This window comes from Protopterus annectens, chromosome 4.part0 (assembly GCF_019279795.1).
Source record: "Protopterus annectens isolate FY-2018-M chromosome 4.part0, PAN1.0, whole genome shotgun sequence".
In the NCBI taxonomy this organism is placed as follows: Eukaryota; Metazoa; Chordata; order Ceratodontiformes; family Protopteridae; genus Protopterus; species Protopterus annectens.
The window spans coordinates 510,924,667-510,943,706 of record NC_056733.1 but is presented as its reverse complement, the minus strand read 5'-3'; the positions used below and the strand labels follow the sequence as shown (position 1 = coordinate 510,943,706).

General features: G+C 39.3%; 1 protein-coding gene across 2 annotated transcripts in view; it reads right to left on the bottom strand.

The window, feature by feature from the left end:
* HECTD4 (HECT domain E3 ubiquitin protein ligase 4) overlaps positions 1-19,040 on the bottom strand; it is a 5,422,508-nt gene that overhangs the window by 1,534,970 nt on the left and 3,868,498 nt on the right. For both annotated transcript variants that reach the window (XM_044068422.1, XM_044068423.1), the window contains exon 44: positions 17,052-17,167. In XM_044068422.1, the coding sequence (XP_043924357.1) occupies positions 17,052-17,167 (116 nt within the window). The remainder of the gene's footprint in view (positions 1-17,051; positions 17,168-19,040) is intronic.

Genomic DNA, 19,040 nt, shown 5'->3' with positions numbered 1-19,040 from the left:
AACTATCACTGCAAACAATCAGTGTTACAGATAATTTTACTTGTTTAGTCTATTAACATTATTTTCTTAAGCTTAACAAGCCGGTTCCATTCATTTATGGAGAAACATTAACAAAGCCTTAACCCTTTGGCAGATAGAGCACAGGGTTAAGGCTGAGAGCTGTAGTACCTGTTGTACAGAGTTGGATTCCCGCAGTCCTCATTTGCCTACTGTGTGACCTACAGCAATTCACTTAACCAGACACTGCTTATGGGCAACTGGGAATTTGGGCTAGGCTCCTCAAAGGTCCCTGAACTGCAAGCCTAGTAATTACCTTTGTAGCAAAAATAATACAAGTATTTTGCAGTAGCATAAAGAAGGCAGAGGGGGAGTGGTCATTCAAAGAATTACAAAAGATGTGAATATCATGGGACCTCTAATCTGTGTTATTTATAACAGAATCTAGAAAAGAAATGCTTTTAACTCTAGATCAAGTCAAGTAAAGAGGTTTATTAATTAGATGGAACTATATGTTGGGATATTTTACAAGCACTGTAGAATAAAATATATCACAACTGTACTTCACTCAGCAAGATGAAGCTGTTCAGAAACATATTAATGTGTAAACAACTTAAGGCATTCATTTATTTTACTGAGATATGTAGGTTAAGACTACATGAAGTCTGGTAATGCCACTAATTCTTTTAAAGACAGCCAGTTACCTGGCCACTAGCAAATATGATTAAATAATACATGTATTCCTGACCAAAATTTACAGAAAGCAGACTTGAATACTCTCTTCAGTGAAATAAATGAATCTACTTGGAATGTGATTAATACATTTTTTTGTTAATGTTAACTTCTACGTATGTGAATACAGAAGTAAAACAATTGCTGGAAACAGAAACTCAAGATGTATAAAAAGAAAAAAAAGGAGTTACTACTAAGATTTTAACAATTACCCCAGTCATAAAACATCTGCTCTATAAATTGCTTACTTTTCTTAAACACTAAAAACTCAACTTGATCTCAAATGCTAAAGTAATAAGGTGTTACTTAATTACAGCAGAAATGTGAAAGCAAATAATTGTGAATGCAGCAATACACTATGAACAGTGATAGCCCATGCCCCACAGTACAAATGTTCTTGTGACAAAGGGAGATACTGCCAGCCCAGCTATCCGGAATTTTGCAAATATTTATATATCATTTGTGAATATCAGCATAATGTATATAAGATGCTTATGTTACAAATGTATTAGAACTGTATGTGATGTGTATATCAAACTGCTTGAAGGTATTTGCAAAGTGCTGTTTGAAATGTAACCACAGTGTAACGTACTGGAAAAGAACAGAAATGCACATGCACTATTTTAACTGTTTTAAATGTACATATTTTAACAGTGGAAACTGGAACACAAGAGGTTAACATCAGTTCAGCAAAACTTCAGAAAAATAGCTGAAATTAAATTACTTTATGGCTACACAACAGAATATGACATATTTCTGTTTCCATGCAGCAAGGAGACACAATGTCTATACTAGGGAGTTTTCTGTATTGTCTTTAAAGTGAAATAATTACTAGTTTTGAAATGTGAAGGAATGCAATTGTTTTACGACTTCCTGCATCTGTCAAAGATTTGAGGTCTATGTATTTTCACAGGTAGATGCTAAATACTGCTATCTTCCATCAGTGGGGGGTTAACCTGTGATAGATGACAAGAAATGATGTCATTCTGCAAGCCATCCCGGCAGTAAGATTTGCAATATTAATTTGAGAGGTCTCTGAGTGAGACACAGCATTCTGTATTCTGTCTTGGACCTGAGAACAACAATAAGAACCACTCACCACATCTGACTTGTTCTTCTTAAGTAAGTAAACTAGGGTACAGTAATTCTCTTAGATTCAGTCATGAATATAGTGAAACATAGTTTAGATGTTTTATTTCATTTGAGACTGTCCTGCAATGTTTTTAAATATTTCCTGTGGTTTTGAACTCTGATGTCACTGATTGTATACTATTTTCTTGTTCTTTTATTATTTATTATTAAATATATCTAAACCTTTCACTGTAGCTGATTTGTGTACAGGTATTTAAGTTCTGAGAGTACTTGCATATTTATTTGGTGACACTGTGTAGGCCACTCCTAATAGCCTTGCGTTTGATCAAACTACCATTTGTATTAATAGTAACATTACACAGTAAGATTGGACACTTTGTTAAGGGCTTTAAAGTAGCTGGCTGGTGGCAGTGATAACTACCTTATAGTTTTTGGGAAAAGGGGGCATAGCTAGTAAACCTGTGCCAGCCTTTCCCAGGTGTGGGTGTGCATAAATCAAACCTCAAAGAATGTGTGTCAGCTACTTCGGCAGGGAGACAAAGCATTGGTTGGACAGAGTGGGTGCTGGAGGTCTTGGCTTGGCCACTCAGGTGAGATCTCACACCTACAGTTGTGCCAGTGGGGAGTTTTACTGGGGATATCGAGAAAGATAGAGAAAGAACCAGCCCCGGACTGACTGTGGTCTCTGTGTGCTCTTAAGGGAAACTGCACTTAATGCAGAAAGCTGCATTTGGAAATAGTGTATGTGTGTGTGTGTGTGTGTGTTTGTGTGTGTTTGTGTGTTTGTGTGTACCTTATCATCCTCTCAGTGCACGTCCACCCTCCACTGGTGCCTGTGGTGAGGAATGAGACTCCTTGATTACTGGTCCAGTGGTGGGTTGTCACAGTTCTCACAGAGCATATTTTGTGCAAATGTTCTAGTAATAAACACAGACATCCTTGCATAACAAAGTATGACAAATGCTGCCAAAAAAATTAAAAACCCAGGATGTGAAGTTGTTCTATCTTGCCGTTCGTTCTTACAATTGGGTTTGGAGCCGATCCTCGGCTCCGAGTCAGCCTTCTACAAAGCTCGGGGTCTTCAGACAACTGGAAGCCAAGTCCCTATCCCATGATGCACCATGAGTTACCGCAGATCTAGTTTGCCACTGCAATAGATTGGAGGTTCCTCGCATAGCTCAGGCCAGTACAGTTTTCTTTCTAAAATTATCTAGCTAATATTGTTATTTCTATACTTTTAGAGTTACTCTCTAATACTTTTAGCTTTTATAGCTTAATAGTAATATTCCCCTTCCCTTTGGTGTGCCTTTTCATTACATATACAACTCTTTTGGCCTTCATTTTTCTAGTAGGCCTGTTATATTTAGAGTAGTTTAAATTAGTACTTAGTGTGTGTTTGTGTGCTTTTGAACAGTGACAGTTCAGTCACAGTGCATTGTATTTTATACAGCTTATTTATTGTAGTTTGAATTAGTAGTTAGTTTGTGTGTGTTTTCAATAGTGACAGTTTAGTCACAGTAGATTTAGCCCATAGTTGTTTAGGGCTTATTTAACTAGCTTTGGGTGTGTCTAGACAGTACAGTAGATTTTTCTAAATACTGTATTTTTTGATTATAGCTGACCAGCATAGAGAGAAGCATCCCAAGTCAGGCTTTAAAAAGTGTCCAAAATGTGGAATGAAGTTGTCTGTGACAGACAGTCATGTGAATTGCGTATATTGTCTTAAAGCCTTGCACCTACAGGAAAGCTGCTCCATTGCCATTATTTTTATTCCAGAGTTCTTCAGGAGAGAAAAAGAAAGCTTATAGACAGAGGACTGCTGAAACCATCCTTTCAGGAAGCTTTGAGTGACCAGGATAAGTCTAGTAAGTCTTCAAAGGCTTCTAATGCTTCTATTTCTTCGGAAGTAAAATAAATCCAAGAAACCATCGACGTTGGCTCCACAGCCCTCGGAGCGGAGCGTCTTGTCTTTTCAGAGCTGGTCCCCAGTCCTGGAACTGTTATCTGAGGTACTAAAATCTCCAGTTCTTCAATCAGTGCCTTCATCCATCCATTCATCTCGGTCCTCGATCAGCCTATCCGAATTGGATGTGGATCTTGTGGTGCAGAAATTGCTACAGGCACCGGTGTTTGCAAATTTTTATCGGCTCCGACCCAAGTGGTTTTGGAACCAAAGACTGTATTGCCACCAACTTCATTTCCTCCTCAGAGCCATACCAGTCCTTTGGAGGCGGAGGAGTCTGACTTGATGATTGTTGGGCCTTCGGAACAGACGGCTGTTCCAGTGCCATCGGTTCCATTTACTCGGACTTCCTCAGCATAGATCGAGAAGTCTAGAAGCTGAAACACTCCGGTCAGGTCCGGGGAGGATAGTTGGACTGACTCGTCGGTTCCGACTTTGCCTCTCGGGGCTTCGGCTCAGATGAGCTCGGGCTCCTACCTCTGGTTTGGAGCCCACTGTTCCGGTGCCAAGGGGATCTATGGTTTCCTCAGATCCAGCAGTCCCTTCTCATCGAAGCAAAGGTGCCTTTGAAGCCATGAAAAGAGTGATGTCTACCAAAACATCTACAACTTCAGGTCCAACTACCTCCTCCCCTAAAGCGCCTGTTTCCACTTCTGCCTCACAGATCTTGTCGAAGCATAGTGACCCTGAGCCTCAGGAAGCCCCACTGGGTGGCCCCTGCTCTTCCAAGACTTCACCAGAAGTTCCTAATGATGAGGTTCCTAGGAAGAGAATATGTAAGAGGAAGCACCTAGACTCCCCACAGGAGTCTCTCATGTCAGACACCAACTTAGATGAATCAAAAAGGTCCCCACGGTCACCCTCTGAAGATATCTCATTTGCTGAGATATTAGAAATCCTTAGGCAGAGGGGTGGCTGGCAGTTCACCAATCCTACCGAAGATGAGTTGGTTCTCCTTAAGGCTTTGGGGTCTCAACCCTCCACCTTTTGAGTGTCTCCACCCTTCGATGAGCTCATGGAGTTGGTCTCACGAAGGGCGTGGGAGTCTCCAGACACCATGGAGCCTGTCCCTAGGAGGCCTAATAAATTTATTTCTGCCCCCCAGGAAAAATCTTTCCTCACCAAGAGAGTTCCAATTGATGCCATGGTGGTGGTGGCAGCCACCAAAAAGGAGATGTCAGAAACTTCTACATCTATCCATCCTCCTAACAGAGACTCTAGGATCATGGATAGATACGGGAAGTGCACGTACAGTTCAGCGAATTTTGCCATACGTTCATTGAACTATCTCACTCATTTTACGAGACTTCAAAGAGACCTCCTTAAAGAGCTTGGAGGTACTCTTGAGGGTACAGTAGCTGCAGGAACTTCAGATAAAGTTGCCTCCCAGTTAGCTAACCTCAATTCCATAGTGAACTCGTCCATGCGTCTCATTTCGTATGCAGTTGATGGAGCAAGTAGGGCAGCGGGTACAGGAATTGCACTCAGGATACATTCCTGGCTGTGTTTGTGTTCCTTCATGGAGTCCTTTAAGTCATCCTTTGTCAACACCCCTTTTGATGGCTCACCCCTACTCTGGCCCAAATTTAAAGAAACTTTGACGAGGTGTGAGCAGGAAGGAATGACTCTGCCATCGGAGTCTGTTTTTCCACCCCTACCAGACCCTACCCCAAAGGTCAAAAGAGAGGAAAAATGTGGTTCCAAAAAGCCCAAGGAGCCTTTCTGGACACAGGTGGTGAACCCCCCTCCAGAGGCAGAGAACGGGGCAATAATTGAAGACGCTGCCCTCGTGGCAGAGGGGGTATGCAAAATCAGGGCGACAGAGACCAGTTCTTTGGGAAGCCCTACCAGAGCTCCTGGATACAAAGATAAGCGACCCCCGACTGCCTCCAGAGCAGGAAAGTTTGGGGTTGCTTATCTTTGTATCCAGACGCCTGGCTCAAAATAACAAACAACTGGGTACTAAGTATAGTTTCCAGAGAATACTTCATTCCTTTCACCACTCCCCCTCCACTAACAACAAAAATCCCGGGCGTTCCACCCAGTTACAGGGAACAAGTAACAGTAGAGGTTCAAACATTGCTAAGAAAAAGGCTCCAGCATCAGAAGTGCTAAAATTGTTAGGCATGATGGCAGCTACAATACTACTGATACCGTTGGGTCGCATGCACATGCGGATTCTGCAATGGCTGTTATTCACTCCGTGGTCTTACTAAGAGCTTCTAATGTCTCATCTCAATGATCACAAACTCATGCAGAAAGGATCTTCAGTGGTGGCTGACCTCTCTTCATATAATGATAGGTCATCCTTTTATCCTACCCTCACCAGCGGCCACAGTGACCACTGATGCTTCCCTGATAGGGTGAGGGGGGGGCATTTTCAGGGAAAAACAGCCCAAGGTACATGGACCGAACAGGAGACACAGCTGCATATCAATGCCCTGGGGATGACAGCGGTACTTCTGGCATTGCAGTACTTCCAGGACTCTCTTCCTCTGGGAACAATTGCGATTCAGACGGACAACATGTCGGTGGTCTGGTACTTGAACAAACAAGGAGGAACCAGGTCCTATCCCTTTTGTTGCGAGGCCCTAAGAGTATGGCAGTGGGCTACATCCACCCAGCGCTTTCTGTTAGAAACGCACATCCCGGGGAAATCCAATGCGATAGCAGACAAACTGAGAAGGGCAATTTTGTTGCCTCATGAGTGGTCCCGCAAGAAAGAGATAATGGAGAGAATTTTCCACAGGTAGGGCCAGCCTTGCTGCGACCTTTTTGCTAACTACATGAACACAAAATGCAGAAGCTACTTTGCCCCGATTCCCACTCCAGGAGAAGCCCCAAGGGACACACTCGTACACAACTGGCCTCCGGGTCTCCTCTATGCATTCCCACCAATTCCCTTGATACCTAAAGTATTGCAGAAAGCAAAAGCCCTGGGAAGGAACATCATTCTAATAGCCCGTCATTGGCCTAGTCAGATTTGGTTCCCCTTCCTTCGGCTTCATCTGTTCAAAGAGCCTTGTATTTTGGACCCAGTTCAGGATCTTTTCATGCATTCATCGGGATCTCTTCATCCCTCTCTTCAGTCCTTGAAATTGCCAGCTTGGCTGCTCCAATTCCCAACATAGCCAGATTCCATAACCTCTCAAATGAAATGCAACATATACTGATATCTTCTCATAAGTCGTCTACTAGGAAGCTGTACCTTAGCAAATGGAGATTTTCTATATGGGCTTCTCAAAATAACATTGATCCCTACCAAGCCCCTATTTCCTCCATACTAGAGTTTTTGAGTATGCTTCTCAATAAAGGAGCTGCAGCAGCCACAGATCGGGTACAACTTGCTGCTATCTCTAATTTTCACCTTGGCTTTGAAGGATTAAACAAAATGTCACACAAGCTATCCAAAGCCTTTCTCAAAGGGACCTTTCATCTCAGACCACCTGTGAAATCCCCTTATACTCCATGGAATCTAAATTTTATGCTTTCACGCATTATTCTCCCACCTTTCGAACCAGTTTCCTCATGTGATTTGAAATATTTGTCATGGAAGACTATTTTCTTAGTAGCCATAACTTCTGCCCACAGAGTGTCAGAGCTTCAGGTCTTGTCCATAAAGCCTCCTTATTTGATTTTCCATGCTTACAGAGTGTCCCTGCAAACAAATCTGTCATTTTTACCCAAAGTTTGTACTGAAACTAACCTTACAGATTTACTAGCATTCTTTCCCAAACACACTAACAACTAAGAGTATATGCTGCACAAGCCTGATGTTCATAGACAGCTCAGATTTTACCTGGGCAGAACAAAAGAGTTCAGAAAATCATAACAGCTTTTCGTTTCCTTTTCAGATTCCAGAAAAGGTATGCCAGGGCAAAAACAACACTGTGATAGTTATCTGATTTTATCACATTTACTTATTGAGCTGCTAATCTACCTTTACAACACAAAATTAAGGCTCATTCTACCAGAGCAGTGTCCACATCTTCTACCTTTTCTGCTAGGCTTCCTATAGACATCTGTGCAGCAGCCACTTGGTCAAGACCTCATACCTTTATCACTCATTACAAAATTGACAGGGCCTCCTCTGGTTCTACTGTCCTGAAAAACATACTCCCGTAAGCCACCAGAGAAAGATGGTGCTTGGGATGCTACTCATCTGTATGAATGAACGGCGAGATAGAACAACTTCACATAAAGAAGTTATGTACTCACCATAACGTTAAATGTGAGATGTTCATCTCGCCTTCATTCTTACGTCCCACCCTCCTACCCCTCCAGGGTTTTTCGAGAACTGAGATACTAGGTTTATCCTGGTTGCTCTGTCTTTCTATGAGTTTTCTCCTAAAGAGTAATACAAAGGCTCATGGTATTTATTAGACGCAGCAAACAAGATCTGAGGTAACTCATGGTGCATCATGGGATAGGGACTTGGCCTCTAGCTGTCTGAAGACCTCGAGCTTTGTAGAAGGCCGACTTGGAGCCGAGGATTGGCTCCGAACACATCTGTAAGAATGAAGGCGAGATGAACAACTCACATGGAACGTTATGGTGAGTACATAACTTCTTTTTTCACTGCACCAGATAACATTCTTCGTGTTTTACTATAACATAATCAGGGAAACCTAATTAACCACCTATCAAATAAACACAATACTATATATAATGTGAACACATCTTTGACCTGTAGTGAAAAGCTATATAGTTATACTAATTCAAAAGGCAGGGGTCATGTTAGCTACACAAAATTTTAGATTTATCAGCCTGATAAATATTCTATGCAGAATCCTGATGACATTGAGTCACAATGGAGTTTAACTGGAAAACAAGAAAACTGCTTCATGCTCATCAAATGATAAATAAAATACAGTGCATGGTACACACCTGATATATCCCTCAGTCTGAAGGGTTACGGTCTTACATATAACAGACTGCATTCATCGTAAGACTTGACTGAATGTTGGTCTGGTCAAATGGTAAAGAAGTTGATTCAGATCATTGAGAGTGAAGTGATTTGGTATTATCAGCTTTTCTTACACAAGATCAAGGAATTTGTTCCTTCCCTACTGTACTGTGATAATGGAGTTGGTGTGTGTGTATGTACATACATACACACACACACACACACACACACACATATATATATATATATATATATATATATATATATATATATATATATATATATATATATATATATATATATATCTACACACACACACAAACATATAAAAATAATACTGTGGGAGTACAGTGGGACTTAATCCCTATGTAAGAAATATGTTATACGTTTGTTTTTGAGTGTCTGAATTTCAATCAGTTTTAGATTAACGTTTTTTGGTTTCAAACATTTAGATGTTCAATGAAGTGTCATAAATCTAAGTCTGCAATTATGGCCCTGTATACATATTTATTGACATCACTAGATCCAAACATATTTAAAGCTCTAAATCATTAAGAAAACAAGTCTACTGTGAAAGCTTTGTCCAGATTAACAGAAGTATTTTAGAAAAGAGTGGGAATGGAATTCAGTACAAAAGTAGGAAAAAAATAAAACAGGTGGCAACAAAAAGTACTAAAACGCAAAAAAAGAACAGTAAAAAGAACATGACCAAAAGAAAGAAAAAACACTTTGAAACTCCCAGTTATAGCTGCAAGTAGAGAAAACTGTTGGAACAATCTCAAAGATCAAAAATTGATACATGGATGGCTACGGAGACGCAATTCTGAGCCAAGAGATGAAAGAATAAAGGTGACACAAGAAACAGTTGCACATCTTGATGCTGTGTTACACAAGGCTGAAGATATGGATAAAGAAGGGTACAATAATGTGACAAGAGTGTTACTTTTGGAGATTGTGCAACCACTACAATGTACATGTAGATAAGCACTGGAAACATGAACCACAGCGGAATTCTGAAAATAAAGCAGCTTTGATTACATGAGATCATCCAACACCAACAGTGCAGAAAACACAAGCAACAAATCCAGATACTGTAAGTCAAGGAAAATAAGGACATAAATAGCATTAATCATTGAAATAGCTGCAATTTGCAATTACAGTGTCCTGTGTATCGAGACAAAAAGATATTAAATACCAAGACATGCAAGCCAAATGTAAAGCAATATGGAATAAAGACAATGAGCCAGTTATAACAGTAGTGTGAGCAGCAAGGATAACAGAGTGAATTTTCAAACATACTTAAATATTCTACCATTACATGCAAATCTATATAATTTTCAACAGTAGACAATTCTGGGTATATTGCAGATGCCGAGGACAGCATTCTTGGTAATCAAAGACTGAACTAATACTAATTTTGTGAACTTTAATTTTACCCTCACTTACGAATTGGGATCCACTCCTGTCAAAATATTAGGAAACCCTAAACAAATGGAGAAATTAAAAAGGAGAGAGGAGCTCATTTTTTGTATTGGATATGGAAGAGTAAAAGTTAGGGGAAGATTTTGCCTTTTGAATCTTGCAGCATTCTGTGAAAGAAGTAAAAGCAGCACTTGATGATGACCTGCCTTCTGATTATTCTAACCTAGCTCAAGCATTCAGCACTTCCATTTAAGAGAATACTTGACAATTTAGAAATAATAAATGTCAAGCTTTGTAAGTCAAAGAATAAAACATTGGTTAAGGAACAGGGCACATTAAGGCGATACCAGTGGTGTCCAAAAGGGCTCTGCAATTGCACGACTCTTCTCAGACATAAAAGTGGTGAGTGAGCTACGGGCAACTAAAAATGCTAACGACTGTAAACTGAGTAACACAATTACTTAAATAAAAGATGCCAAAGTTCTCCAAGACAGTTTACAAAGTAAACATGACTGGTGCAGCTGAAATAACCTAAATTTAATGTCAGTAAATGAAGCATCTCAGAGTTCTGCTGCCTACAGAGATACTTCTCTATCACTCAAATGACCTGTAATGAATTAGAGGCTTGGAGGCTGGAGAAGCCAGGTAGGGAACAGTGGAATGAGGAGGGTGGACAACCATGTTGCAATGCTGGCATCTAGTGCACAGAGGCACAAGGCATGTAGAGTATGAGCCAGGGGTGTGTGTGTGGCTCTGCCAAACCATATTTTCAAAGCAGACTTCATGTGTGTGTGGGAAAGCACAGGCCTACAGGAGAAGATATAGTAAATCCTTACAAGTCTAAGTGTATATATCAACAGTTATGACAGAGATTATGCCAACTCAAAAAAAAAAAACACTCAGACTGCTGCCTGAAATGCAGTCTGCCTTGACTGTCTTTCACCTCACTAGGAAACAAATTGGCCAACTGACCACGGAAGGGCTGGGAATCATGTTAATCTACTGACAACACTTATAATAAATGTAGGGAAAAAACAATGTTCAGCAAACCTCAGCTGCAACTCTTTTGCAAAGGAGCAGGCCTCCCTGAAATCCCAATATGGGAGGACACTTCAAACTTGTAGATGTCTACTCCACAACCATTCAACAGTGGAGAAGAGAGAAAACTCCACTGTTGCTGAAAGTTGTTTTCTTATTATTTGTTTAATCTATTAATCTATTAATGTGCGCTGTAACTGCTGTTAGCAGACTGACACATTCCAGGAGGGCCGATGGTTGTGAGACAGAAGGGGAAAAAGTAGACGCAAACAAAAAGAAATGTAGCATCAGCAGACGTGACAAAAAGGACACATTATGATTACAGAATACATGGTTAAACTGTACATAATTACAAATGACACAATCATAAAAGAACTACGGACAATGGTAAAAAATTTAAACATTGACTACTGTGTTATCTGCCACAGTCAGAACAGCTTATACTGTAGCTCACTGAATTCTAACAGGTATGTCTAGTCACTTCAGGGAGATCACTGTACCACTTTAAACCACACTGGTCTGACCAGTTACTGCAGAAAACTATGCATACTGCAGCCTTCAAATAAGTCACATGCAGCAACCTGCAAAAGTGTAACAAAATCCTGAAATGCTCAGAAAGATGGCAGGACAATCACTATATTCTGTTTTGCAGGTCACTCATAAAAAGTCTGCCTGGACTACAAGGCAATGTCTGAAACATTTCTATTTAAAACACTCAAGTTTGGACATGCCACTTGGACAGTTTGTAATTTGCTCTTCCCTTTTCCTGAAGATCCTACTTTCACTTCTTTTATCTTCCCTACAATATACAATACTTCAATAACAGCTGGTTTAGATAATGATTTCCATTTTCTAGGAGTTACTTTTTTGGCAGCCAAGATCATTAACCTTAGTAAGTGCATAAATGCCATGAGACCCGAAATCTTAACGTATTCGTACACAGTTACCGAAGACTTGGTGGAAAAGCTTAATGAATCTATATGTAGATCTATCATTTTCCTCCTAAAGAAAAACTCTTTGAACTGAGGTATACAGCTGACACTCCAGGAACACAATTCTGTGTGAAGGAGTCAAAAAACACTTTTGAATGTTCTCTTGGAATCCCAGCTGGTGTAAGAGATCTCTCACCCATGTGAGAGTTTCCTGGCACTTTAAAAAAAGACTCTACAAACATAAGCAAGCAGTTTACACATGGAAAATGCTGGACTTCCAATAGACTGCAATGAGCTATTACTGGAGCTTGACACTTTGTGAACACTCTTGGTGCAGTGGGCAGTCCAAAGTGTAAGACAAAAAACTGATAATAGGATCCAGACACAAAGAACCTTATGAAACGTCTGGATTCTGGAGGAATAAGGATGTGATGTTAAACATCTTTTAAATCTAGAGTTACTGGGAAACTTAAATGAAGAAGAAGAGGTAACAGGTTGTGAACTGACAGCAGTTCGAATTGGGCACTCTCACAAAAATTTATAGGAAAGAAAGATCCACAACTCGTTTTGAGGCATTTTCTTTCTTTAGCATTAAAAATATCCTTGAATAAAAATCTTTTCCCACCTGGTAAAGAGGAACTATTTATATTATTCCCTGGAACAGCATATGGTCTGCTGGATGAGGAATTATCACTTGGAAAAGAGGAAATTCATCCAACTACCATCTGTAACCTTGATGACTGATCTTCAGAACTCGTTTATCTGAAACTGTTGCCAAACAAAAGAGTGGACATTCAGACCTTCCGGAAGGGAAAAAGGACTGCAGTGGGGGGGGTTGGTACAAGTTCTCTTAAATAGTCACTCATATATGTTGTGCTGTTGTTGGTTTGGGGGGTCCTGAATTCTTTTTGGTACCTCTTTGCCATTTCTTCTTAAATGTCTGTTTACCTGTATTTTGTTGTGACTGTACTCTGTTTTTTTTGTCAAAGTTGGATGAGAGGTTAAAGAATCCCTTAGAAAATGGTGAAAAATCTTAGAAATTCCCTGTATCAGCTTACCCCTCTCATCATACCTTTCGATCACCTCTGTAGCAGAGAGGCCAAAAACAAAATCTCAACCCAAAGGAGAATTTAAAATCTAGTTTTTAACACTGCCTGTGCGGTTCTATCAACAAAGTCAGGTAAACTTCTCAGCATAGTTCCAGTTCCCTTGAAGTATCAGCTGAATCATACATGCACTACAAACAATAAACAGTGACTTGTACAAAAGAAGAAACTAATTTAAAGTAGAACATGGGCCCAACAGTTTGTTCCATGGTCAAGTTGAAAATGGTACCTCTATCCCAGGTAAAACAAGCATCAAAAGACAGTAAAAATTGAGTCTTCGTAAGTCACTTTTTAAATGAAAAACACAGTAAAAAGCACTTTAAAACAATTTGCCAATGCCAAAAGTAAAATAAACACAAATCTTCTGCATAAAAAAATGTTTTTAAATACTTTAAACAATGTTTAAACCAACAGGAAAAAAGAAAGCTCCTGCTTAAAAGTATAATACAGTCTCATGACAGTGTGTTAAAACACACTCCTAGCTTGAAAATAACATTCCTGAACAAGTGTTATCAACAAACAACTTTTTTAAAATAGAAAGGTTGCCCCCCCACCCCGAACAAAACTTATTTGCTCAACAAAGTAACAGCACAAGCTGACCATCAACCCATAAAAGCCTCAGAGAAGCTACTCTTCTGCTGCAGGAAATCTGTGAAGGGTTTGGCGCCTAAACCTATCTTTTTATTCAGCTCAGCACGAGCTGACTAATGGTTTGCATGCTGAAGGTGCGCTTTAGCTTTGGAAGGTAGGTGGTGGCTATTATATTTTTGCAGAATGTAAACCATATACCTTAGGCTACTACAGCAGTGATCATTCGAACATCTACTGTTATAGAAAGCTTACTTACACAAATGTACTTTCCTTTGCCAATTTTCTCTAGTAAATTCCAGCCTCTTCTTGCTTATTTTTTGTATCCTTACTTGCAGTCGTCCCTTGTAACAAAATCTGCTTTCTCCAGTCCCATGTTAGTTTAGTTCTAAGAATACTCACTGCAACTTTATGAATATAATATTCTGAATGGTTATTATTCTCTTTAAGGATCTGCATCTAAAATCCCATTCTCTCCTTATTTCTTGAGCTTTCTCCACTGCTTCATCATCATCCATTTCCACTTTTAATTAAAACCTTTTGCTGGTGTTACATATATGAGCCTAAACTGTCCAGCTCAAAAATACCCCTTCAAATAAGGTAATCCTAAAATACTTACTGGGAAGGTCAATTGATTTTTAGGTATAAGAATAAAAAAAACAAAGGGGAAGTGATCTAAACAACACACTTGAGCTTTGTGAATACGAACGGATTGTACGACTAGAGGCAGATCATGCACTTGGGCCTAATATGGCTGTTAGACCTATTTTGAAAAAGACGCAAATGATTCTTAAATAACTTGTTTGAATCGACTCATTTTATTTTTAATTTTATTTGCATTGTTATTTTTATTATTGCTCTGTGCTTCATGTAGTTGCTTTTGTTGTATTATCATCAGTGAACTTTATTTGTTAATGTTTTACTGATTTTAAGGGCGGCCGCGGTGGTGCAACGGTTAGTGTTGTCACCTCAAAGCAAGAGGTTCTCTGGTTCGATCCTCGGCTGGGGTACCTTCTGTGTGGAGTCTGTATGTCCTCCCTGTGGTCGCGTGGGTTTCCTCCCACATCCCAATGACATGCTGTAGGTGGACTGGACACTATAAATTGGCCCTAGGCATGAGTGCGTGTGTGTGTGTGCCATCTGTAGAAGGTTGGGCGCCAGGGTGGGAACTCGACACTGTAAAAAACTCCACTGCCAATCATGGGCGGACAAGTGATCCACTGTGGCAACCCCTAACTGGGGGGGTTCCTATTAAATGACAGAAGACGCATTCGATAGAATGCGTCTTGGTCGAACTTAAAACAATGAAAAGGCAAAATAGCGAAGTGGCTTTTAAGCAAATTCTTTCCCAGGGAAAAATTTGCTTGGCCGCTTCCATTACTTTGCCGTTTTCGGCACTGTAGAGCGATCTTGGAGTCGGTATATTTAAGTGGGGGGCAAAGCCCCCCACTTTATGTATTCTTTCAATTTTTTTTTTCTTTTTTGGAACAGCGATTCTTTTCCCTCGGAAAGAATTTCTGTTCTGAGCTTTCGTGATTGTAAGCTTTCGCTTACATGGGGTCGATAATTCATCATTCGCTTTTTTAAGTGTTTGATGATATAATATAGACCCTAATCGGGAAAAGCCAAAAGAAAAAGTTTTACTGGTTTTAATTGGAAGTCTGAGTTGAATAATTAATTGGCTGTCACATGATTCTTATTTTTAACAATTTAAATGCAGTTGTTACTGTTGTTTGATGTACACACTGAAGAAGGGTTTTCCCCGAAAGCTTTGTGGACTTTTGAATTAAATATTTTGTTTTATATTCTGCGTGTCAGGTAATTGGAATTTTTCATGTAGGGTCACGTTATCTCACATAACACTTGCCCTCTTCCTCACCCAGATGAGTCCTTTAAAATGTTTATTAATTACTGTCCCCAATTTCTGCTCTAGTTAATAACTAATAAGTCTAATTTGTATATAAAACTAAAGAGACTAAAAACATTTTCACTGCTTGTATCTTTATCATGCATATCTATAACAAGAGCGTCCAGTTCCTTAGTTTTTGTATTATATATATTTTGTCTCTTCCCACATAACTTTAGTGGTCATAACTGAAGCCTTCATGATCCATACTCCTAAATACTTAATTGTAATGTGTGTCCCTATAAATATGGGTATTGCTGAACCAGCTCTTGAGTAAATACATAATTGATAGCTTCAGCCTTTGTTTGATATTTATTAATTTTATATCCCCAAAAGGACCTGATGGCAAAGTTTATCAATTTTCTTTTGCACAGCAATGGAATCTTATCTTGAAGTTTTCTTGCAATGAATGTACAACCAATAGTTCAATACATGATTTGTTACAGCAGATGATCTCTGCTTTTTCAAGTTTCTCCTTTTAGACTATATTTCTTTTTCTAAGCTGAGATATAATTTTTGCTATTTGTATTAATTACTAGCTTTTTTACATTTGTAATGTTCTGTGAGGCAAACAGCCTACTTCAACTAAAAGGACTCCATACTAAGCGTCTTCTACTAGCTCAGAGTCGTAACCCTCTACCCGAATCATGGTCCTGTGACAAAAAAAGAAGATTAAATGCAGCAGCTAATGTGAATTTATTAAATCAGGAATTATGGATCATCTGTATCACACTGCCACAGAAGCATAGACAACTGCTGTCAAGTGGCATAACATACTATTTTTTTTTATGTTTTTCCCTAAATTCATCTACAATGCATAATCAAAATCAAGGATGCCAAAATGGTCTCAGCAAAAAAATAAATAAATAAAATGAAATTGTGATCACTGGGAATGCTTACTGTTTTCTGCTTTCTGAGATAAATCTGGACAAGACTTCTACCTTTCATTTGAATGAGCCATAGAATGCTTGCTGTCAATGACTGGATAGATTATAAGTCATGTATAATGTCTGTAACTACAGTAGTTTCAATGGTATATGTGATGTATACTGTTTGCAAATGAAGTGATGGTCATGTTATTTTTCATTTGTATACATGTAAGATTGCCTATATCATGTGTGAAAATTTAATAAAGATGTTTGTTGGGAAAAAAAAAAGTCTACCTTTCATTTCATCTTTGTTACACCTATATTTTATTATATTTTTATGCCTGTATTGTCTTTAACAGGCTGAACATGAAAAACTATCCATTTTACTTAGTACTCTGCCCCAGCTTAACAAATGCAAATAAAATAAATAAAAATGAAGTTAACCAAATGGTATTATAGATGGAAAATATATTTTACTCATCCATAAACTAGATACACACCGGGACTGCACTCCTGTGCTACTAGGTTGAGAACTTCAACAGCAGCTGGACATTGTTGTATAAACTCTTCACAGAATGAACTATCTTCAAGAAGCTGAGCCATCACAAGACATGCTCTGCAATACAGAAATAAAATACATGAAATGCATGCTGTTTTTGTTCAGATCTATTTCATTTCTGTTGGCTAAATGAACTAGCTCATACACAAGCTAAAACTTTATATAAACGCATCAATAAAAATAACACTTCCAAATGACAATATAACAAGTATATGAGAAGTACATTACTATATATTTATGTATGAAATCTTTGTTTTTTTTAATCATCTGTTGCACTAGAATTTTCTGACTTGACTATCTTATCACTGGATCATCTGTGGTATCATCTGCCAGTGCCTGTACTTAGTGTTTGACTCATTCTAATTTGTTTGATGCATCTTTGACCAAGGTCATGACTGAAAATATATGACCAGTTCTCTTACAAGTTATTAAACTAAATAAATATTTAAAGGTACAAAACAGAAGGCATGGAGACTCTTTACATTCAGTACAGTCCGCTGCAATGGGCAACACCTGGGGAATACCACCCTGTGATACATTGTAAAGCATTTTCAAAAACACAACTCCACAGGCTTGCTAGGGTATGCCCCATTTGGCCCATATCAATGTTCCTGTACCTGGGTGAAGGAGCACTTCTCAGCCCAACACCTTCCTATTCTCAATACTGACTTAAACTAGGTGACACAAAGAAAAAAACATTAATCTTTAAGGGTATGAATTTAAAAATAAAGAAATTATGCACTCATCATAACATTCCATGTTTGTTGTCCATCTCGCCATTCATTCTTACTGGTTGGGTTCGGAGCCAATCCTTGGCTCCAACTCAGCCGCACACTACAGCTCGTGGCTGAACACCTAGCCCATCATGCAGTGTGTGATTCCCCAGATCTTGTTTGTTGCTAACCACAGCCATATGTGTACACTAGTCCTACAATAAAGGATACTTAAAAGGGAAGAAAGTTAGAGGAGCTCCATGTCCAAGGAGAAAATACCCCTCGGTTCTCTAGAAGCCTTAGGCAGGGGGAAGGTGGGAGGGATTGTAAAAATGAATGGCGAGATGGACAACACACATGGAACATTATGGTGAGTACATAACTTCTTTATGTTATGTTGTCTTATCTCACCTTCATTCTTACTGGTTGGAACAGAGTCCCTAGCACCATACTCCCTGGGTGGTTCATGGGAGTACACTTTTCAGCACAGTGGAACCAAAGGAAGCCCTGTCTATGGAGGCCAAATCCACTTTCTAATGAGTGATAAAGGTGTGAGGTCTTGCCCACGTAGCAGCGGTACAAATACTGTCCATTGATAGTCTAGCTAGATAAGCGGATGACATTGCCATGGCTCTAGTAGAGTGATCCTTGACTTTGAATGGCAGTTGTCTGTTATTAGAACTGTAAATAAAGGTAATACAATTTCAGAACCAGTTAGAGAGTGAGGTTTTAAAGACTGGCACCATTTCTTTTACTTCTGAAAAGGAAACAAAAATTGATCAGACTTCCTGAACTCTTTGGTTCTATGTAAATAGAAGCAAAGTTGTCTATGCACATCTAACTGGTGTAGCTTGTATTCTGCCTTGTTGCCATGATTAAGGAAAAACACTGGCAGCTCAACAGATTGAATTAAGTTATTTTGTGAACACACCTTGGGTAAGAATGATGGGCTTGTCCAGAGAGATACTCTATCCTTATGGAAGATCAAATAAGGAGGTTTGACTGATGAAGCTTGCAATTCTGAAACTCTTCCTGCAGAGGTAACAACAACTAAGAAAACTGTTTTCCAAGACAGAAATTTGAGTTCACAAGTTGATGAGGGTTCAAATGGGGGCAAGGTCAGATATGTTAGAACAAAATTCAAGTCCCAATGCGAGAGTGGTTCTTTAATGGGGAGGTCTTAATAAGCAGATCCCTTTTAAGAACACTTTACATAT